Source organism: Cyanistes caeruleus, chromosome 1, assembly GCF_971803275.1.
Source record: "Cyanistes caeruleus chromosome 1, bCyaCae1.hap1.1, whole genome shotgun sequence".
In the NCBI taxonomy this organism is placed as follows: Eukaryota; Metazoa; Chordata; class Aves; order Passeriformes; family Paridae; genus Cyanistes; species Cyanistes caeruleus.
Window position 1 is genome coordinate 137,762,469 of NC_141701.1, and position 24,362 is coordinate 137,786,830.

General features: G+C 39.0%; 1 protein-coding gene across 50 annotated transcripts in view; it reads left to right on the top strand.

The window, feature by feature from the left end:
• Positions 1-24,362, top strand: part of SVIL (supervillin) — a 134,464-nt gene that overhangs the window by 14,503 nt on the left and 95,599 nt on the right. For 19 of the 50 annotated variants that reach the window (XM_086862445.1, XM_086862508.1, XM_086862303.1 and 16 more), the window contains exon 2: positions 13,878-13,965. Coding sequence is in view for 24 of the 50 variants with exons in the window: in XM_086862543.1 (XP_086718669.1) it covers positions 18,929-18,992 (64 nt within the window). In the remaining 26 variants the exon portion in view is untranslated. Of the gene's footprint in view, positions 1-13,877; positions 13,966-18,751; positions 18,993-21,629; positions 22,196-24,362 lie in introns of those variants that run through there. The other 31 variants (XM_023920085.2, XM_023920101.2, XM_086862238.1 and 28 more) reach the window with 4 other exon arrangements.

Genomic DNA, 24,362 nt, shown 5'->3' on the forward strand with positions numbered 1-24,362 from the left:
TCACATAGGTGAACAGAAGTGCAGTAGGCTACATGAATCCAAAATGTCCCTCATTATGTTATTTTGTTTGAAAAATATATTTTTTTAAACATTAGGAATTCTCATTAACTTAATTTTTAATGAAATTAGTTCCATAAATAAGGGAGTTGTTTTCAGTCTTGCTGTCACAAGATGCTTAAGTCCAGGAGATAAATCTAAACATGTGGGATGTCTTGAATACATCGTAAAGAGATGATCTGAACAGACCAGTGCACGACCTACAGCTTAAGGATCATGCATGATTAGTCATGTCTTTCTGACTTGTCCTGGGAAACCAAATGTTTAATGTTCCTTCCATTTCTGAATCTTTCTAGGGACTGTAGTTAGCAGTGGCTGTTTCCTTTGGTAGGAAATTCAGCTGTTTCTATTTTGGATTTTATGGTCTTCTTTCGATCTTTAGTCAAATCTTGGGTATTTGGGAAGTTTCTTTGGTGTGTGTTCCTCCTTAACCTGCTCCAAAAACTTCATTGCTAGACACCAGCCACATCCAGTTGATCCCAGTACTCCCAGCAGCTGAAATAACTTGTTTTCTGTTTGAGCTGGATGATGTGCTTGTGCATTTTAGGATGATGCATAATAACCTGACCAGGAGAGCTGCCTGTGGAAAAAAAGAAGAGGAAAACATGATTCCTAATTAGGTGACCTCTTATTAGCCTTGGGGAAAGGGCTGCTGGAAGACAGGTATATTTTAAGGGACTACTTTTTTTATTATGAGTTTGCACAGCTTAAATTCTCATTTAGTACTTCAACATTTGCCTGACCTCCACCAAATCTTCTCCTTTAGACATATTTTAATATGCCATTTTTTGCACCACTCAATCATTTTGCCAGAGTGGGGAAGTAGTGTGAGTTTGGAAGGAGGGCATGAGTTACGTGAATGATATTGTCTCAACAAATTTTGTCTATGTAGGTAAAAACCCAATGAGGTTAAAAAAAAAATCTCCAGCAAAACTGTGAGAGTTTTGAAAGCAGACTAATGTATTTTTGAGAGCAGACTAATCTGAAGTACTTGATCAAAACTGTACAGTTATTATATGTAGAACTGTCTTTTTAAAGATTTTTTTTTCCCCCTTAATTCATGAACTGCAGAAATGGACACCTGTCTCTGTTTGGATAAGTGCTGGCAAGTTCAGAACTGTAAGTGGTTTTTGTGATGAACTGGAATTTCAGAGATGACACTGTTGTCAACTCCTGTCTCTGTCCTTGAATGCAGCAACTCTGCTCCTCTGTGGTCCCAAAGTAAATAGTTGTGATCACTCCACTTCTTGGCATTAAGAAGTTCAGCATCTTTAAAGCAGTGAATTCTTCTGGCTGCTAATGGCTTTGGAGTAACTAATAGAAGTGGAAACTGGGCAGTTCCTTACTTAAAATGTGCTCTAGATAGTGTTTATAAACATTCTTGAGATTAATTGATGCATCTGACTTTCAGTATTCCTCATATATTTCAGGGAGATACAAAAGTATCAAAATTGATGTGAAATTGATTTGTTTTGGAGAAGGAGAACAGAATGGTTTGAAGGATTTGCTCTAGACCTTAGAGCTTGGTATTAACACTGAAACTTTGATACTGGGAACACCACAGACTTAAATTGCAATACGGAGATAACATGGCAGAAAAATGAGTCAGAGAAGTGAGGTAATCTAAGAAAATAAAATTTACCTTGCAATAATGAATTATTGAATATATGGTTTTTTTTTTTTTTTTGAAGAGTTGGTTAAGAACCATAATCTGCATAATGGAATGTGTGTTCTGAAGGAAAAAAACTGCTATTGTTATGAAGTCAGAACATGCAAATGTCTCTGAGTCTGAAGAAATGTTTCAAAAATTCATTTTGAGGACTTGGAAGACAATCTAATAAGTGTGTGTGGAAATCTGCTCCATTGTACTGTTAGGCTGGCAGGAGATGTTGGTTTACATGCTAATAAAATATAACCTTCATGAGTGTTGTTACTGAACAAGACTAAACGTTATAATTTGGCTTTGCAGCCCTTTTAGAAGATGTCCTACATAATTGATGCCCCTGCCAAAGGAGCTAAGAGAGACATTGCAATGGAACCATCTCTGATGTCACATTTTAGTTGTTAAGGAGCTATTAAATAATGAAACCTTTAAATCTAAGATCATATTTTATTTTGGCTAAATTTGCCATTTATTTAATTATAGTTGTGCTCCTCTTCTAGGGGGTTTAGGGGAAAATCTTGAAAGCTGTAATTGCTCCTGCTCAGATAAAGTTGAGCAGGCAATTGACTGCAAGTATCATTAGACATCAGTGTTTGCCTGAGTTAGGATGGATGACTGTGACTTGAATTAATGGCAGCTGGTTTTCAGGTATAAAAGGAATCTTCTCTTTGCCAGGTGTATCTTAGTCAACTTTGCTGAAGTTGTTTGAAGGTACAGTCAAGTGTATACAGGGATCTGGGTAAAACTTGGACTGTTTATCACTGGGATACCCACTCTTGTACTGTCTAGAACATGCAGCAGTTGCAGCACTTTTTAAAAATTTGGTTTGTGGGATGAGCTAGTTGATGCAGCTAGTGCTTGGCTTTTATTCTGGTTTATCTAATTGATATGTAGAAGGAATTCAAGCTGCAGATTAATGAGTGAGTGTGCCTGTGAGGGCTCATGCAGTGGGATTTGCCCTCTGAACTCCTGACTGAAGCTCTAACTATAGTCAGTGTTTCTGGTCACTGTTTCTGTCCTGGGGCACTCAGCAGAGGTTCCCACACACACTGGCCCCTGTCAGAGGTAACTTTCTCAGCCTGAGTGCAAAGAGCACAGCCCCAGTTTCTACCCAAGGCCTGGCTGAGCAGAGCTGTGCAAGTGCAGGTTAGAAGTCACTGAGATAACATAAACACAGCACACTTGGCTCTGCCAGTTGGCTGATACATGAAGTGGGTGTTTTACAGCACATACTCTCTAAACTGCAAGGAAGATACTGAAGACAAGACTTCATTCCTAGGATCCTAGGATTCCTGCTGTCAACCCTGAAGTGTTAATCTGTTTGTTTATATTGTGCTGTGAGGGTTGGTTTGGGGTTTTCTTTCCCTGTTCTTTTTTCACCTGTAAGTAGGGAAATTCATTTGAACTTGGATGAATTTCAACAGTGATGCAAATAATTACTTTTTGCATTAGCACAGCAGCTTACCTGGCTGAGAGGGCATTGCCTTTCTACACTGTGTTAAGCTTTTCAGTGGCTCCTTACTAGCCCTAAAAAACACCTCAATCTTCATTTCAAGTGAAACATGGTTGCCAAAAACCCAATTAAAAAAACAGAAATAAAATGTGTCTGTTGTGTATGTTTCAGAGAAAGCAATTGCCTGCTGCTGGCTAGCTGGCAGAACATCTGCCCTGGACAGACAGGTTAGGAATTTCCATGGGGCTGGGGAAAAGCGAGGGGACAGCCCCTGTGCAGGGCAGGATGTGCTGATGTCCCTGCTCTGCAGTTTCTCAAGAGTGTGGAGCAGGTAGGGCTGTGCTTGTCAGGATGCCTTCCCAGCTGTGCAGTGGAGGAGAGGAGTGCTGGCTGAGCTTGCCAGCAGTGATAAGGCTCCAGGTGGGGATCACTGTAACGTGCTGTGAGAATCAACTTTCCCAGCAGTTACAGGAGGCAAAAATGTTCTTCTGTCACTTGTTCTGCTGGAAGCTTCTTGCTGCTAACAACTAAATATGCAAATCCAACTGTGGCTCTTTCAGCCTTCCTGGTGTTCTGACTTATGGTACTTGCTTCTGTTTTCAAAACTGAATTTGTCAGCACAGACTATTTGACTCTGAAAATGTAAAATCTTACCATAAGTGCTTCTTGTGTTGTAATAAACATACATAACTTTCCTTTACAAGATCTGCATGTCATGTTTGCTTTTTTTCCCACTGTTTATTCACTACCCTGCCAACAGCACAGGTATCTCCTGAACAGCTTTATGCAAAACTGGCAAATTGAATGGAAATGTGGTTGCTTCCAGGGAATTCAGACCATTGTATTCTACATACAATATTCACAGCTGTATTACTGACTAACAAGACTGCTGTCAGCCACAGTGAAGTGCACCACAAAATTGCTCAGATCTAAGGCTTAGGTTATAATTTGAGACAGTTATCTTAAACCAAAAGAACCTAAGTCCATAAATAAACTGTTAAGCAATGTAAACTTTTTAATGGCAGAGAGAGTTAGCAAGGAGCTATGCAAACCCCCCAGGCCAAGATAATCTCTACCATAATTATGTAGTCTATTAAGTGAGAAAAATTCCAGAGCTTTGCTCATGAATAAGACTGGATTATTTGTGATTTCATAAAATAAGCAAGGAGACTAAAGACTCCAGAGGCTACTTAAGGTTTTGCGGAGGAGTAAATGTTAATGCCTAATTGCTTAAAGTATGTGTGAGGTGATACATGGTAAAGTTGTACAAAGTATGCCTTAAGAAATAAACTTATAGTTGGATATGGACTGAATTTCTTTACTTATATAGCCATGTTTACAGCAGGTCACTTTGGTAATCCATTCAAAATAGCCTTTAAATGTTCAGTGAGCTTTTTGCTAGTAGTTCTACTAAATAATATATATTGCTAAATACTTTCTGCTGTATTCTAATTGTGGTAATAAAGTGAGCACTGCTTTTACAATGCAGTGCTCACTTTTAAAAAAGTGAGTATTTATAAGAAGTGACCTTTTTTGTTCTGCTTTGGTACTATTAACACATCTTTGTTCTAATGCCATTTATCCCATCTAATTCTCCTCCTAAGAGAGCAGTACCAACAGAAGCACTAGGAAGAATACAACAGTTGCAATAGAACAAAATGCTCCCCAGAACATGGGTATTGGAGGGTAGAGGTAGCTGAGGTGTTCAGCCATGGAGTTTATGGGCTTCATCCTAATGGCTTGTCCTGCCTGGTCTTTGAGACAGCCAGCCCCAAACAGCCATAGAGATACAGCCAGCACTCTGGAGATCATAGGAAACTGTAGTTTCCTTTTGGGGTGCTTTAAGAATGGATTGTGTCTCCTCCATTTTTGAAAAAGAAGAAACAAACTCCCTCTTTTGGGGACACCTTTTCAAGGGAACATCCTCAAGGCTGTCTTACCCTTTTTCTTTGTGCTAGGTCTTTTTCCAGTTGAGCTAAAGCACTATGCGTACTTCTGATACAGGAATTTGTACTTGTCCAGATAAATGTGTGTAATGCTCCACACCCAGATACAGAAGGAATCACAGAAAGAAACAGCAGCAAATGGTTGTGTGGGAAGTCCCATTCTGAGCCTTTTCCCTTTTGCATCCCTTGTACTGGAGCTTCCTGCAAAACAGACCTGTCCTGGAGTCTCCGCATGAGCATGGATCCCTTTGTAAGCTTTATTTTACTTCACCAAGTCTCTGACTCAAATCCCTATAGAGCTTAGAAATTCGAGTGATGGAAGCCAAAGACTTACACCAAAATGGGTGTTCTGTAGAAAAAAATTCCCTTCCTTAGACAAATAATCTAAAAAAAATTGCTTCGGTGAGTTAAAATGAATCTCCGTGCTTTTTTGACCTTCTGTTATTTATGTTCACCAGACTCCTGTGAAATTGAAGAGTTCCCTTTATCTGGAATGATAGAGTGGGAGCTGGGTTTTGGGGGCTGGCTACCATGTTCTCACCCACACGTACCAGCTTTCCCCTTTGGCCCGCTCTGCTCTCCTGACCCCGCACTGAGTCATCTGCGCTCAATATGTACGAGAGCAATTGAATTATTTTTATGGTTGCTGGTCTGAAATGAGTCAGTGCAGGGTCAAACATGTAGTGGAGCAGGGAAGGGAGAGGAGTGGGAATCTGGCAGCCAGCAGCTGGCTGAGATTGCCATGGAGCCACAGACCAACCCCGGTGACTTCGCCAAGGTCACACAGGCTTCTGCCAGCGAGAAATTGAAACCTCTCTTGTGTTATGCAGGGTGCTGACCACAGGTCTGTCAAATGCAGTAACTGATAGGAAGTTGCTTTAGATTTATTCTACTTGAATTTATTGTTTGTTTGCAAATACTGATGTATGAATTAATAGTTGCTTTCTAGTGTGTGCTTTCTATTAATAGATGCTTTCTAGTGTATACCGAAATCCAAACATACTGAACTGGTCATAACTGTAGATCTTCAGGTGTAAGCTGGGTCCATTCCATGAGGAATTCATGTTTAACTTGAGCTAACTTTCCTTAGAAATGTGATTTTTGCAGAGGTAGTGATCTGTCAACTACAGCACATTTCTGTATAAAGACCACTGCCCTTTCATAAAGATAGCTCAGGAGTTAGTGCCTGAAACAAATCATTGCATGGTGTTATACTGCAACTTGGTAAAATATTCAGTTGGTCACAGTTGTGTGATGTCTCACAATCTGTAGCTGATAGTTTATCAGGGACCTAATACAGAACTTAGAATGGAGCATTTCACCAATCCTGGGCACACAAATTGCTGGATGCACACAAGTTTCTGGATGGACAGCCTTTTAAATTATAAACATTGTGAAAGCTGTGCTGAAAGTTAGGGTATGAGGGCCTAGGTCATGTATTCTGGCATCAATTTCTATGGTCTATTTTTCTGTTTGAATTCATTTGGGAGGAAAGAAACTAAGAAACTTTTTTGAGTGAAGATTTTGGAGCTCTGTGCTGGTTATAAACTGTGTCGCTTCTGTATTTTTGAAGTTTCTTTAGGAAAAGGGCTAGACAAAAATATTCTGGATGTGATTGCATGTAACATGTGCATTTTCTTTAAACAATACATTACAGTTAATTCAATCTGAAGGGCTTTCTCCTAGCTCTGACAAATCTTGTCTAACCTACCACTTGACTAAATTTCTGTGCCCGGTTATGTTTTTTTGTTCTGTTTGTCTGAGGTTTGTTTGAGGTTTTTTTAACTTCTTGAAATCAAAGAAAGCTTGTTGCAGGTGGGGTTTTTTTTTGGTTTGGTTTTTTTAATTGTTTTTTTTTGTCTTTTTTTTTTTATTTTGTTTTTTTTTTAAATAAGAATGATATTGGAGAAACCTGTCTCCAGCAATCTAATATATTGTCTGGTGTTCTTCTAGGAACAAATATATCATGTGGAGCTTTATGTAGGAGGCCTTTTAGACTTTTAAAGGTTGGGTGTTAGCCACAAGGTTCATGTGACATGACAAATGTGGAACATCTGTGCACTGGTGCACATCACTGTTCTAAAAGTCATTCCCCTCACCACATGTATTGAATTAAATACAAGAATTTAAAAAGAAAATAGTTGGAAGGACACATTCTGTCAAATACAATGGGAAGGATCTGTTGTGCAAGCTGCTGGAGCTCACTCACACAGTTCTCCTGTCACTAATTCAGGGGTCTGGTGTGCTCTGTGCCTCAGCTCTTCCTCCCTTGGAGCTGGGGAATCGTATTGTGCTTTCCTAGTTGGTGGTAAACTCTTTTCTGGGTAGAAATTAGAGTTGAGTATAAGGCTAAAGGGGTTTCTAATAAAGCAAAGAGATTTCTCAATGTACTTTCTTGTTTGAGTGATGTTTGGGTTGCATATGAGGTAAGTAGGTGCCTGAGTTGGCTTCCTTTTTTTGTAAACAAAGTGTGGCCGAGTGGCTGAAAGCAGGAGCTCTCCTATTAAAACATGAATCTTACTCATAACTCTGCCTGAAGTGATCTAACATGGTCACCAATATCCTTGTAAATCTTAAGTGCTACTGTTTGTCTCTACTATATACTCTATAGCTACTGTCATGCTATAGCTGCAGTGAGAGTTCTTGCATATAAAATAAGTGTGATAGAGAAAAGAAAACAAAAGCAATTTTTAGGGGTAAGATTTGACCTGGAACATTCTGGGCCAGAAGCTGGAAGTCCTTGTTCTCCTAGAGTGATTACCAAATTGCATGAAGGGTGCTGTACTTCATTAAAGGCTGCACACTTGGTGCTGTCACCTTGGTCTGACAGAGAGGCTGCCAGTTTGAGACTTCAGGACACATACAGTGTATTCAAAAATCCAAGTCAGGATCCAGGTCACAACCCATGCTGAGGTGGAACTTGAGTGTTGGTCTGGTGAAAACCCCACTGCTGTGCAGAAGGCAAGTGGCAGATATTAGTAGTTGTCTTCCTAGTGACTTGCATGTATTTCAGTAGTGGTCTGAAATTGTGTAGGTTTGAGAAGTGGAGTTTTTAAGTCATTTAAAGCTATATTTTAGATACTGTCATTACAGATAAGGGTTTATTGAATTCTGATACTCACAGCTAGAAACCAATATTTAAAATTTGGTCCTCATTGCCAAGTTTATCTTCTCAGTCAGTTCTGGGACTGCAAATGTAAAGGACTTTAAAGGACCTCCTCTAGTTCATCTGAACTTAGTTTCAAACATTTACTTCTGAGATGACTTCTAAATATTTCCTGCATCCATTATGATGGCTGCTTTCATACTGTACTTAACTCTATGAATTTAATATTTGAGACTTTTATAATCTTGTTCAAAAGATAATTTATTAGAGCTGCTACTCCAGAGTGCATGTAAAAGCTCTTGTTCCAACATAGCCACATATACCAGACGTGGGAAAGCTTGCTCACATTGAAAATATCACTTCACTTGGACACAGCTTCTGAATGATTCCTTGCTTCTAAAGGAGGTGTGAGAAATGGTCTGAAGTAAAGGAAACATCTCTGGGATTTGTTGTCCAGGGGCAGTATGTAGGGAGTGGACAGAAGTGGCATACGAGTGGCATACATGCTTAAATAATTCGGGCATCCATTTAAATTGTTCTGTTCTCTTAGAATTGGCTATGCTCTAATTAAGTAATTCTTGTCATAAAACTCTAGTTAGCCCATAAAAAAAATGCAGATTCTTTAATGTTAAAAGTTGTGGGGAAACCATTTTTGTTTGGAACAGTTTTTGAACTTAATTTTTTGTGGGTTTTTTTTTGTTTAGTGTTGGTTGGTTGTGTTTTTACCCTCTTCAAAAGCTGCTAATCCAAACCAAGCAGGCCCTCTCTCACCTCAGTCTGCCTGGGAGCCCTGTGTCTTCAGGGACTGAGGACTCTTGCAGATTTCTATATTGCATTTCCAGCAAACTTCGTGTCTTCGGTGCTGGCTGCAGGAAGTACATCTGAGTCAGCTGCTGTGTCCACAGGCACTTTGAGAGTCTGGTGCAGAATCTGGGGTGATTTAACTGTGATTTGTCTGATACAGGACTTGCCCAACCTGACTGTTTCTACTTGAGATGTTTGTTTTCTTTTTTTTTAATATAGCTTTGTAAAACTGTAGTTAAGAAACAAATCTGTACATTCAGAATGCATAGGTGTTAAATTCAGCTGGGTTCAAAGAAATTAAATGCAGCTTTGATGTAAATTACTTTTTCTAAACACAGCAGGAGCTTCACATCCGTAGAACAATTTAAGTTCTTTCACCCATGCTCCAGTTTTCTTAAACAATTGAGAGTAATCCTGGGAGGCCCTTCTGACTTGAGTCTGTTTTATTGCATGAAAATATTCTCCAGAGTTCTGGGGAAAAAACTGATAATTTTTCTAAGTCTTTGAAGAGACTTCTGATGTTTTGAGTCTTTATTACACTAGAGGTCAGTGTATGATGGGAGCTTCTGTGCTGTGGTATAGAGTTTCTTGCAGAATCCTGTTTCATCAACTTTGAAACCAGATTCTAAGAGAAACTGTAGCCTGTTACTATGGAAAAAACTTAACATTTAAGTGTCTTGTGACTTGCTTGGCTAAAGGACTTTTCTGAGCTTTCTTCTTTTAATTCTCCTTGCCTAACAAATATAAGGCAAATATCAGTATGAGCACTTTGATGTGGTAAGCATGAATGTGCAGAGTCACTTGTTCCAGCGTGCACATCAAACATTCATCTTTCATTGCAATGCCATGACTTTTTGGTTCATGTTTCTATATGCCAGGGTATTTCCAGGAGTCATCCTTAGTGTGTGCACTGTACCTCTTAAGGGCATGGTGGGAGAATTGCAGATGCATCTATTATTTTTAGAGTAGGAGTCAGCTTCCTGAGAACTGAGCTGGTAACTTCCAGGTGGGCGGCTTCCCTTTTGGGTGGTGAGGGAAGCACAGCCGAGTATGATTCTGCCACGACACTTGCAGAGATTCTTTCCTCAGCAGGTCCTCTTCGGTTCTCCAGTAATTTCTTTAAACATCTGGAATGTGCAAAAGCAGTTTGTTCCTGCAGACATCACTGGGCAGGGGCACTGGAGCTGATGGGCGAGGTGCAGCGGTGTTGGGAGATGTGAGAAGGGAGGAAATGCGCTGAAGCAGAGTCCTGCTGACTGGGGCAGGATACACACAAATACCATTTAAGTAAGATGGTGGAAATACCCCAGTAGGGTGGGTTTGAATGTTTTCTTTGAGAACTGACTACAAACAAAAGTGCCTGTATCCTGTTAATCTTGTGTAGAGTTCTTCTGAAATGCCTCAGAAAAATAAGAGAACATGGGATGTTAAGAGTTTACAGGCTTGCACCAATGTAGAGGGTAAACGTGGGCATAAAGCTGTTCTTAAGTGATACTCTGAGTGTTCAAGAGACTTGGACTGATAAACATCTTTGTGGCCTTTCTTTTTGGTGAGGTAGAAGTAGGAGGAGACATAGTAAAAGGAAAATCAGCAGTCTGAAAATCTCCTTTGCACCTGGCTGCTGCCCAGTATGCTGTGTTAATGCCTCTGGAGCATTAAGAATGATAACACCTCAGCTGAGATAGTGTGAAGGAGCTGCTAGACTCTGATTTAATTGAACTCCCTGTGAGGATTCCTGGCTTCACAGGAAAGATATTGCCCTCTTCTATCTCTTTCCCAAGTTTTTTCAAGCTGCATTTTTTTTTTTTTTTCTGTAAGAAATGAAAATGTACCAAGGCTTTGCAGAATGGGGCTCTATCAAAACATCTCTGTGGTGTTAGGCTTCATTTGGTTGGACAAGAGCCTGAAAAGGTGATGCCTTTGCAAAACTGATGTGATATAAGACATCAAGCAACAAATAAAACATCTTAAAAACTGCTTTCCTTTTCCTATCCTTTTCTGATTTGGAGGCATGTAACCTTAATTTGTTTCAGTGGAACTCATCAAAATCTGCATGTAAGAGCTCAGGAACTAGGAGGCTTATCTTGAAGAAAAGAAGGTGGTGTAGGTGGTCTATAGCCAGCCTAGTGAGCAACCTGATGGATCACTGCAGATTCTTGCAGGGCAGCTTTATGTCTCTTGCATGTAGTGACAGTCTTTCTTGGTTCAGCTGTTGAGTGTTAAATCAGTCCAAGTGTTGATGCTCTGTGCTCCAGAAGAATATTTGTCTAGAGGAACAAATATTATTATTCTCTTGGATCAAAAATTATGGATCTTCATGGCTGATTACCCTCTAGTCCCTCTTTCTAGTTCACAATATGAAGTATCCAAATGATATTTTCATGTCTGTCTTTCCTTCATGATGTACTGACTAATTCTGGCGTCTGTCTGTTGTGTAATAAAGAGTCCATCAAAAAGGCAAAATTAGTATTTGGAGCTTATTTTCCTGCTCTTGTTCTAAACTCTCAAAATGCAGGGGTTATTAGCCATACAGTTCAAGTGGCTTGCCAGGCATTTCTCAGATGAACTGCAGAGAGAGTGCAAAAACTTGCAGCCAAGGTCAGTCTAGGAAAGATCAGAATTCAATTTCCAGCCCTCACATTTTGATTTCAATTTCTAATGTTTCCTGGTAGATGCTCTGTATTTGTTAGGTCTTACATTTGTCTTGTCATGTGTTCCTGCCAAAACTTCTCCTAAGACTCCTGACACTATCACAGATCTGCAGAATATAATGACATAGGAAAATAAATAAATAAATAAATATCCCAAATAACTCTGTCAAGATATTTCAACTCACACCAGTTATTGAAAGTTCCTTCAAAAGGGTAGACTTTGGAAGGCTTCAAAGCTGCAGGCCTTCAAAACTGCAGCACCCTGGTCTTCTCTCTCTTGTTCCAATACACCAATGAAGCATTTGCCAAAAAAGGGGAGAATTAATAAAATGTATTAGTGGGACAGTGGCAATGTGCACCAGGTTTAATGCATTCTGTGCATTATAAATGTCCCCTCTTCCCACTTCAAGTTTCTTCCAGGAAGTCTCTGAAGTAGTTGACCAAAATGATAGCTGGATTTCAAATCCTTTCTTTTCTGTTTTTCTAAAAATACTGGTACTTAAAGAGGAAGAAAGTAGGATCAGCAGAAGTAATCAGGCAACCCTATGGTTAAGTAGGAAGAAGGAATTTGGAACCAAGAATTATGTGATGGTGGAAAAACTAATTTATCTTTCTTCCAACTATTGATTGTTGGCCATCATTTTTCTTCACCTTTCCTACCACACTGGAGTGCCCACTCATTTACCCTTCTGAAGTGCAGGAGTGCTCATTTGAGGGGAATGGAAGTTGGAAATGTGAAAACAATAGCATTTGGTTTACCATGTTCTTGGAGTTCTAAGCTAGATTCTAAGCTGAAATACTGAGATAGATGTGGGTAGATCTTAAAAATTCTCTTAGTTTGATTGTTGTGAACAATTATATAGCATTAGGGAGAAGAGTGATTTGCTGCCTTACCTGTCCCTATGCATTCTGAGGTACTCTGGGCATCTGCTTGTCTTCCAAAATCAGAATTTTTCCCAACTCAGGCAAAATTTCTGTCTTACCTGTCTTTTCAGTGAATTATTTTTGTTTTGACCTCTTCTCTACATGCTGTTATTAGAGTCTGACATGTTCAGCAGCTGCAGGAAGCAGAGCAGTGACCTGACTGCTCTTGAAAGTTGTTGCTCTAGTCACATAGGAAATCATGACTTCATTTTGTACCTCCTAATAGATTAAAAAAAATAAATTGAATAAAGCAGTTGTGAAAGTGCAAACAGTATGTTTGGCACCTAAACATACACAGTTGAGCTGAGCCTGAGCTGAGCAAGAATAAAAATGTTATTTCACTTACCAGATCTAAGAGGAGGGAGACAATAATCTGTGCAATAGCACAGACTGCTTCTGGTCTGCTTTGGAGAACTCTTCACTCTCTGTGGAAAGAAGCAAGTGCATATGGTACAGAATAGAGTAAGAAGCCCAGAGGAATTTGGTTATTTTAAGTTTTTATAGGTTCGGGGATTGGTGTCCTTAAGGACAATGTGGTGCTGGGGTAATTCAGCTTGTTTGAAACAATCTAACTTGAACACTTAATCAACATGAGTATCCACATGGGCTGAATCACCCTGCAAATAATGTTTACAGGCACAGCCAGAGGTGTTTTGTATTTGCCAAAGAACAAAACCAGTTGTATTTCAAGGTGTGGGGATCAGGAATCAGGCCATGTGGCAGTGTTGTTTGCAGAGCTGCTTGAATAGACCAAGTGCTCTACACCAGGAGAAGTCTTGTGTCTGTCTGCTGATTGCTGTGGTTCTAGATTGAGAATTGGCTTTTTCAGTTGCATCCAGTGATGTTTAAAATTAAGGATTTTGAGAGTATTAGTATTTTGATAGATGTTTTGGGTTTTGTTATTATCTCCAGTGCTGCCTGACCTTATTGACAGACTGATATATATATATAAAATAAAAATTATATATATAGATAGATATTATATATAAATATATATTGATATATATGATCAATATATGTACTGATATATAAATATTATAATATTGATATATATTATGATATAATAATAAATACTTCCTGTGGGGTGGCTAAGGGAAAGTTCAGTTCTTGTCTATGTGAATGAGCAAGGTAGCAATATGCTCTAAGCTGCCTCTGCCCTTGCAGTCAATCAGTTCATCCCCTTTGTGCAGCTGCCTGCTCGTTTTGAAACAGTTGCCATAGCCTGGGATGCACAGTGGTTCTTACCCATGCTTTTTTGTGTTGTTTCTTGTAGAAGGAGGACTGCCTTTGGCCTGTGAGCCACCTGGACAAGGTGATGCAGTTGTACCTAGAGGGTCGGGACTGGATGGCTGGGATTTAAGGTAAACCTTTGCTGAAAAATCGGTGCAGATCTGAACCAAGAACTATGGATTGTTGTTTATCTTTTTTCTTTTTTTCTTTTTTTTCTTTTTTTTTTTTTCTGGGGGTGTTTGTATCAAACATTTAAAGAAGAATCTGTGTGTGTCTTCTAGTGCATATGTACTTTAATAAAATGCAGTGATGTAGTAGTTAAGGTTCCAGAGTAGCCCATAGGACCTTCAGAAAAGCTGATTGACATTTAAATACCTAGGAGATGCTACTGCTGCCTTGGGAAGAAATGTTATTCAATAAGGGAGCAGGAATAAGAGTTCCTGAAACTTCTCAGAACTGTGCAGCAGCAGGCAGCTAAGATGGACCTCCTGTTCCAGACTTTCTATTATTCCTTCTTTCAAATATTGTAAAACAGAGTAGCTTCAACCATTCTAGATCATGTACAATTCCTTCAAATGTAATATTATAATTAATTACAGATCTGTACTTTTTTTCATGTTGCCCAGTCTTCATGTTGCAGATTTTGATTAAATATTTGCAGTTTAGATATGATTCAGGGTTTTTTTCAATTCTTAGCTATGGAAAAGCTTGGTTTGTGTTCACATTTCCCTATGTGAACACAAACCAAGAACAAAAGGGACCTTTTTGTGTGTGCAAGTGCATAGCAGGTTCTGTTGGTCCCACAAAGGCAGAGCTTGCAAAATTTCTGTAAAGTGTTTTCTGTAAAATCTTGCTCTTGGAGAATTGTGTAATTTTTGTCACTGGAGAGATGTGATTTCTTGGATGTGATCAGGAATGTCTCAGTGGTTTTGAATCAGCAAAATTAATATATAGATGATCTATCTTTTAACCTTCCTAAAACAGAATTGATGTCTAATTCTGGTCATACTGCCAGGCAGGAGCTGCCATCCCGTTAGTTCTCTTGCCACACGTAGCCTAAGTTTTCTCCCAGAGGTATGAAAGACACCATTTCAGTTTTTGCTCCAGAATTAGGTGAGAGCTGTTTTCCTTGCAATTTGTCATAGCTTCTGAAGTCTGGTAGAACACTGTGTTAAGAGTAGAAGTTCGAATGAAATCATCTATTTCTGGCTTTAACATCTTACTTAAAAAGAAGGAAAATGAGAGACTGGGAACAGTGCTTACTCATACATGTACTAGAAAGCCTGGAAAGTTGTAAGGCCTTGCAGTAGAAAAGCAAAACCTAACCTTGATTCCTGAAGATTTGAGCTTGGAGCATGTCCTGGTCTAGGGCAAATTTGGAGAAAACCTCCAAATGGGGTCCCTCCAGAAGACAAATTCAAGTGGCCCCTCCCCCCAGCTGGTTTGGGAAAAAACATGGAAAGCATGAACTGAATCTTGGCAATTCAGGTTTTCACATCACATCAGTTATTAGCTGCATACTTTCTATGCAGTGAATAACTTAATGAAGGTGAGCAGAGGTTGAGTGTTCTTGCAGGACTAATGCAGGTATTGAAAATTATGTGAACAGTCATGGGAATTTAGTTTTTTAAGGGTAAAATGGACTTCTTTCAACAAAGACTCAAGTCAAACCTTCAGAGAATTCCTTGTAAGCTTCAGAAGATGAGATCATGTGAATGAGTATTCAGCTATCTTTAAAAAATCAGCAACAAAAAAGAATTTTTTTGTAGCAGAGAATTTACAGTACTGGTGTTTATTAACAGTGTGCAATTTACACACTTGATGTGACATAGCTGGAGCTTGTCAGATAACTAAGCCATAGTCTATTTGGATACAGTCTTCAGATTAATGTGTTCATGTTTTTCCATAGCATCTTGGAATACTGTGCAGTATTTAGTGTACCTGTTGCTGCCTTAAAATATGTATTCATTAAGCAATTATATGGACTTCAGATGGTCAGGCTGAAAAATGATGGGAAAAAAATTGTTGATTTCTGGAGGTCATGACCAGCTTTCTGCTTCATTGCTGGAGTTGCATCTAGACTCTGAGAAATGTACACAATCAGATGAGTCACTTATACCCTCTTTTCATAACATTACAGTTGAAACAGTTCATGGATATTATTTTATTTTGTTTAAATTTATAGTATGCTAACTTTACTAGCAGCATACCATTTATCATGTGCTGTCTGGATTGCATAGCTTCCACAAAGTCAACAAAGCCAAGGCTTCATGTGCAAATTCATGTGCTGTCTTGCTGGACAGTTTAGCAGTCTTGCTTATGTGTGAAGAAACATACAGTGATCCTTCTAATACTGGTGTATTTTTAATTACATAAATTTCAGCCAACTCTTGCTGGCTAATGTAGCTTGAAAAAGAGTGAATGGGTTCATTTCTGCCATCTAGAACAGAACTGGAATATTGGGGATGCCCAGCTTTTGTAAATCCTATGTCTGTGCAGCAGTTCCCTTCAGGTTAATGTTCTTGCTAGCCTAACTGGAAACTTCATCTTCTCCCTTCTGAGGATGAAGAAAAATAGATATATTTCCTGTTTATTTTCTAGGATACCAGTATTGTTCCTCTTTACTATGGTTTCAATTCAGCTGCTTTTCCAAATACTTTGTAAGCGAATTATTAATGCTTGCACTGTTTTAAAAAATACTGCATGCAGTGCCTCACAATCCACTGCTGACCCAGCAGTTTGGGTTATTTTTTTTTTTTTTTTGCTGTTTTGAGAACAGTTTGCTTGAACTTCTGCATTTTACTGCTCCAGGACAATGGCACTGGACTTTTTGCAAAAGCCAGGCTTACAGGAAATGCTATGTCGAAAGAGGTTTGCTCTTACACAGTATATGATAATGTTTTTCTTAAAATGTGCTTTTTTTGGCATAGGACTTGTGCCTGATATTCTCTGGCAGTGTTACACATGCTCAGTTTACTGAGGATGGGAGAGTTAATGTTGGTTTTAGCCTGGTGTCTTGTGCAGATAGTTGAGGTCTTCAGTTGCACTTAAAGGTCTACCAGCTCTTTCCCTTCTATCTTGTTGGTAAGGACAAGTGTTATGTCCTTTTCTCCATACAGTTCCTCTCAGTCATTAGGATTGCATTACTTGAAGGCATCCTCAAAACTGATTTTTGTTGTCATGAATTTTATTTAGACCACTGGAAATTTTTAATGAAGATGTCAGGTGAATAAGGGTAGAATAGAAAGAGTGCAAAAGCATCTTCCTTACTGCTGCATTTTTCTTCAGACAAATAATTATTGCTAGGAAAGAAACTATCTATGCCTGTTGTCAGTCCCAAAAGGTAACATGTATCTCTGCACATGGCCTGGGCTGTGGCCAAATGTCCTTAGCTATTTATTATGGGCAAAACAGTGTCCTGACTTTTTGAGAACTATGAACTTTGGATGAAGCCACCAGTCCATTCAGTTCTGACACTGCACTTCTTTCTGTAGTATGGCTTTTGAGGAGCAGCTTGTCCACCTGGGTCATTTGTCCCTAATTTCCATTCACTGAAAGATTTTACTTTTGTTTCTGGATTACTCATGCCTCTTCCCAAAGCTTTTATTGTAGTGCCTACAGAAAACATCAGAAATTTTCAACCTTAGGAATGTGTTTCCCCCCAAACTCAAATGTTGTGACTCAAATGTTTCGCTATAAAGCCACTGCAAAGCAAGAGAGGGTCAAGAAATCTGAGAAGCAATGATTTAATTGTACTGCTTTTCCTAATTTTTTTGAATTGTGCATTCTTATTTCATTAGTAGCGTCTGCAAACCTTGGTGTTTGTGACTTGCAACTGATACCTTTTCTAAAAACAGAAGGGAGGCAGGAGAGAGAGTACTCTGTTTATTTCAACAACCACAAGCAACACTTCCAAAATACACTTGTGGTTGTATCGCAGAGTTATGAATCTTAGGTTATCTGGTGGTGAGTAATGTGGTGAGACAGTAGCCTAATATGTCCACGCTTTATTTAGAAAAGGTAGTTCTTATCAGAGGCAAGGAACACCGGTGTTTCATTCTTTGTGCTCTCTGAATCCCTAAGGACAGATACCAAGTCTGCTGACAGCTCATGGTGCCAGCACACAGCACCTCCCTCTCAGGGTCTGAGTGTAAGTTCTTAAGGATTTTGCAATATAGAAAGAAACAAATTCCTTTCCCCCTCCAGCTGCTCACCCCAATGCACTTTTTAGGCTCTCCTGTGGTTTGATCAAAGTTAACAATGGGTTGTGGTATCTCTTGACCAGATAGATTTTTATTTTTTTTAACACTATTATCTCACTAGAGAGGAGGCTCACAAATACATTGTAACAACTTTTCTTCAGCTTTCTTCAGACAGAGGCTAGATTGTACCATTATTACACCTAGAGAATCCTGGAGATTAAGAAAATACTACTTAATTTTCCTCACTGCAGAGTTGAATCTGTAGAGTCTGGGCATGTGTTTTCAGTAAGACAATAATCTTTTACTGTTCTGCCTACTTAAAAATAAAGTGGAAGGGCAAATCCTCCCTGGCAAAGCAGGAGATGCTTAATTTTGGGATTATATACAGTTTGCATTGAAGATAAGATGGGTTGGGGGTGTAGGCTTTGACACAAAACATGTGGCTTTATTCCCATGGACAGACAATGCAGCTGAACTGGGGATTGCTGAAGACTGGGACTGCCCTCCCTGACTTGCAACCTTCTCCCTGCTTCAGAGCACAGGGAATTGTTCAACCCCGTGGCAATAACATCACTGTAGTTTGTCTGATAGTGAAAGAATGAATGATTTCTTCTCCCAGAAAAACAGAAAGTGTTTGTGTTGGGTTTGGGTTTTTTTTTTAACTGTTGGTGTTTGGCTTTTTTAAGATAAATAAAAAATCCTCTGTGAGTCATTTTAGGCTCTCACAGAAACATGAATGTACTAAATGAGTAGGTTCCCCTAGCTGAGCCAATGGGGATGGCCAGGCACAGGCAACACTTTTATCCCACGAAAGGGAGGAGGGGTGAACGAGCCAGAAGATATAAGCTGAAACAAAGCCATGCTGTCCTTCTGAGTCATTCGCATACACTGGATGGGTAAGGCTTCCTGCTTCCTGGGACACAGAAGTGGGGTCATGATTCTAACAATGGATGCTGGTAAGTCGCTTTTTATTAAATTTGTCTGGGTTTTTTTTTTTTTCTGGGAAGCCTTTTCCCCCCTCCCACCCCCCAGATGAAAAGAAGCTATCTGTAAATTGGGAAGCTGAATTGTTAAACAAGAGAATGGTTAATCCAGACTTTGCATGCTTTGCACACTTCACTGTGTGTTACCCTGGTGTTACTCCTTGACTGTTACTCATTGAAGCACATATACTGTCCTGCAAAGCAAGACCTCAGAATCAAAAGCAGGTCTGATAATTTGTACTTCTGTCTTCACTGGGACAGAACCTGTGGCCTGAGAAGTGCATGATGTCTCATTCTCTTTGATGATAGAGCTGATAGTGTCTGGAAGATACATTCTAGATGTTAGGCTTGTTGTAAAGGGATAGTGGTTAACTAATGTATTGTCTGTGGCTTCCTCCACTCTGTGTTTACAGAAATTTTGTATTGGGGAGGAAGAGGAAGAAACTGCTGTATTTCTGTGGTAGGCAGCTCTGTTTTATGTGCTTGTAGTCAAGGAAGCTTATGTTCTATGAAAAAGCACATGCAGCATTTTAATTTTTTTTTTAAATTAAGTAAAACATGAAATCTTCAACATAGTTTCTTCTGTGTTACGGAGAATGAATGTGGAGTGGTTACTATTTAAGAAACAAGCAATCCCTGTCTTGCTTCTAGAGAGGGGGTGTGTTTCCATGTCATAACTTGCATCTTTCAAATTCCACAGTAATAAAAGACTTTGGATTTTAATGTATATGGATAGGGCATAAAGCAGCAGTGGTTGTTCTGTGGCAGAATGCTCTCGGCTGCTCTTTCACTATACCAGCTGCAAGCATGCCTTCTGCATTTTTAAGAGCTCAGTTGAACTTTTGTCAGAGCAGTTGGTTCAGCTACTTTTTTTTCACCACAATGCAGAAGCATAATGTGACATGTTCTACAAGCTCTATTCAAAGTGATAAACTCTACTCAGGCAGATCTTGATGGTCTGTTTTATCTGCTTGTCACATGCTGAGTTTACTCCATGCTAATGAAAAGCTCACTGTCCCTCATGTATCTGAATTCATTCAGTTGGGCATTTGCTAGTTCCTAAAGAGAAAACTGTCTGTGCCTTTGTACAGCTCTGTGACTTTACTGAGACTGCTAGAAGGTGATCCAGCTGGGTTCTTTGTGCACAATTTTGATAACAAACCAGTGGATTTCACCCACCCACACTTAATTGAAGTTGTTTTGTTATTGTCTTTGTCGGCAACTAGTGACTTTTTCTGTGTTCCAGGTATGTTACATGCTTTGCAAGTCTTTTAAAACCCAGGCTCTTTAACTGAGACGATGAAATTTAACACAAGCACGAAGACGAATAAGATGGTGTATGGCTGACAGTTTTCCATTAAGTGGAAGCTGATGATTTTTATATTTTGGCCCTTCCTTTAGAACAGCTTCTAGAGGCCCTTAAAGCAATTTGCATACCAGGAACTGGCAATCCTTTTCTACCCTTGCTTGAATAAGAAGGGTGGATGCCTAGATTTAGATGTCCTGCCCAGTATTTTAGGAGGATGCCCTGGCAATGTTCAGAATTTACGTGCTTGTGGGAGGTAGAGATACAGACTTTGCCCACAAGACACGTCTTCCCCTTTAAAGTACCAGAGTTCCTGTACTGCACTGGAGTAATTGATGTTTTGGGATGTGATGTTTTGGAAAGACTGATGGGATGTTAATAATATATGTTTGGAAAAAAATATACTTACATGCTTGGATTGTGCACTGTTTCCTTGCACTGTGAGGTGACCCATGAAGATAATACTGCTCACCTGTGCTTTGTTGGATCCAAACCTGCTTTTTTTTCTCAGAACAGTGTCACTGCAGTAGTTTGTCAGTAATTACTATGCTCTTGTAGTCATAGTGATAATTTTCAGTTATACCAACTTATACAGTTAGTTAACATATATTTTGGAAGCTATTAATTCTGTGAGTATTCTTAAATTATAGTTCTCAACTTCTTTGTGGGAAAATGGTTCTAACTACCTGAAAGGAAACATTGTAATTCAAGGATTTATAACAGGGTTTCTAGTATTACTCAAGTTAGGTTATTATTTAGGTTATAGAAAAAATATGCAAGCAATTCAGTGCCTTGTGCCTTAATCTGGGACATGGATAGTGTTCCATTAAGTTTATCTGCTTGGTTTCACCCACCTTTTAAAGATGCACTTGCTGCTCTTGGAGCTGTTTGCTTATTTCAAATTATGTGTTTGCTTTATAAGTCAGGGCTGATAACTTCTTTTTTATGGGTATCAAATACTTAAACTTTTTTTAAGAGAATAAAACTTTTCTTCCTTAAGATAATTCTAAGAATACTTGTGCATCTTTTTCAAAATCTATTTAATAGGTTTGATTTTTCTGTTTGCCTTAGCAGCTTCTAATCTCTGCCAGGAGGAGGACTTAAAGTGTTTTGGACAGGGGGGAATAAAAGGGAGAGCTGCAAGACAGAGTTGACAGTATAATTGGATTTGAAGCAGCTACAGGCTGGGACTGTTGCAACAGCTGATTTGATCCTTCTGAGTTTCAAGAGCTATTTATGGTAGATTAGCTGTATCAAAGCTCTACTGTTCCAACCATAAAAGGCTGGTCCTATGTGAAGTTGCCACACTGCATTTGGCTTAGTCCTCAGAGGTTGGAGAGCCTATAGCTTTTTATGTGGATAAATCCAGTGATGGATGGAAATACTAAAGGCAGATCAAGGAGTAACACTGTTGAGGACTTCAGATGGCAGCGAACTCTTAAAAGGAGATTTTCACTAATAAATTTTTTGCTCTGATGTTTGGAATCAGCACTTGGATATAGCTCCTGCATATTTACTGCATTTGGTGAACGCATGCTTTTAGGAAAGCGCTGTTCTAAATTTATCTGACTTATCTGAATCATCTTGACTGCACATGTACTTGCCAGCCATGCATGTTGATATTTGGTAACTTTTGTGAAGTCACTTTTCTGTTTTCTAAGTGGGTGAGCGTTAAGTCCTAGGGAAAAGAATCTTAGCTGATGTGAGGAACTTGTTTCAAACAAGAATTATGAAGTACTTGGCCAAAGAGAGCTACAGGCGTTATCAGTAACTATTTTGAGAAGACTTTGACCCCTTTTGCTGCATCTGTACCTTCTTTCTGTCCTCTTTGTGTAAAGGCAGACAAGTGGATTTTTTACAGGATTCTGAAGTAAGTAGCACCTCACTCGGGGAGCTTGCACGCAGTTGCTCGAGCCAGTTGTTTAAGAATATTCGCAGCATTGTCAGGTTGAAATGCGAGTGGGTTTATTCCAGCCTGTGCATGCCAGTCCTTCAGCTTTCCTTAAGGCATTTTGTGTTTTTATTCTCGTGGTTTTGCTTAGAAGATGAGTTCATTCTGCTATGAATGGAAAGTCCTGTTGGTGGTTGATTTGTGTGATGTGCTTCTCTTTCCTTTTTCAGTTTTATTATGTTAACCTTAGCCACAGTACTACAGATGGCTATAAGGACACTTCTATAATAACAAAACTTTTCAGTGGTAATTTTCTCTTGTATTTAAAAAGTTCTATAAATACATGTGAGTACTGTTGCACGAGATAACTGTGCTCTATTTTGAGACTTGGAGCATTCTGAGGAAAACTTCCTCCAACTTTCCATTCTCTTAGTTTTAAACACTAAGACACTGCAGGCAGAAGAGGTAGAAGTTACTGGCATTGTTTTACCTTCTTCTCCTGCAGCAATGTTTGCAGTTCCTTCAGCCATTTGTTTGAGAAATCTTGCAGCATTGTCAGGTTGAAATGCGAGTGGATTTATTTCAGCCTGCTTAAAAGGGGGAGCATAAGGGACAGGGGGGTTGGAAGGTGAATTTCCTTGTTTCAAGGATATTCCAGGTGCCGTACTTTAATCACCAGAAACACAAAAATAATGTCCTTGCCAAAAAAAAAAAATAAAAATCTGCTTCTCAATTTCCCTTTCTGGAACTAGCAATTTAAAGCCGCTTTCCATTTTATTTGGATTATAAATCTGTATTTCTCTGTCAAATGGATCTAGAATTTTTATTCTGAATTACATAAACCTTTATTTTAGCCTCCAGATAGAACATGTCTGGAACCTTACTATTTTAAAACCACTTTTTGAATTTAGTGATAGGAATGTTGTGTTGGAATAAACTCCCCCATATAGTGAATCGTTCTCCCACTGACTTTGTTAGGTATATATTTAAATAATCAACTGTATCTGCATATTTCATAGGAGATTGAATTCTTCTACCTGCAGAAGTAGTGAGGGTTGGGAAGAAACTACCGGATATATATACTCCTTCAGACATCTTCTTAATTTTTGTATTGTATAACAGATGTGTGCTTCAGTCTGACACTGACTTTTAAATGCTTTCACATTGCTTCCAATAAAATGAATATTTTTAGTAAGCGTCCTTTTTTACATGATCTGATTTTCTTTTCCTTTGCTAATTGTATTTTAAAAAGCAAGTTGCTATAAATTGCTCCTCCATTTTAATATGCCTGGAGTGTTCCTGTAAACCTGCTAGAAGGTGTCAATGCCTTGAAGTCTTAAAACAGACCACAGAGTTGTCAGATATGGAAGTTAGATACCACAGAGTGTGCAGAAGCTCTTAACTTGAATTTCAGACTTAAGTGTACTGAGGGTGGAATGCAGGAAACATTTTGGTTGATGAAAAGTAGCAATATCAGCTTATCTTTGTGCAGCAGAGGTTTAAACTTGTTAGAACAGGTAAATTTTCTTCCCTACCTTAATTTAAAAGTCAATTCTGCCTCTCCCATGTTGTTTTTTCTTGCATTGCTAAATGACATTTTTGGCAAAAATTTCCAGTAGGAAGGAGGATTTCAGATTTCTCTGAGCTTTATTCAGCAGGACTATAGCTGTGTGCTTGACATTTCTTTGCTGAATTCTTTGTATTTTATACTTCATATGAAATAAAGGTAGGGGGGACATAAAGAAGTTCTAATCTGTCTTTAACTATGCCATGTTTACTTTTTATGCAGAGAAGAAAGATTACACTATAACTGTACATGGAACTCCCCAGAACTATCTAGTAGAGGAAAATGAAAATGGTAGTGCGCATTGCTCCTTCACAGCGAGTCCAGGTAGACCCAGAGATGGTGGAGGTGAGCCATTTGTGACCAAGACATTTAGACAGGTCATTGGAATCTCTTGCCAGTTTTCTGTTTGGAAAGTGTCTGTCTTACACATCATAACACAGTATGAGCCAAGGTTTCTCTTGTCTCTATGTTGATGAAGTGGTTTGAAAGCTGTATATAGTTTAGTACATTTGTTTATGCAAAAGGCGGTTAAGAATGTGTGGAATTTGTGGTTTGTGGTTTTCAGGGTTTTTAAATGCA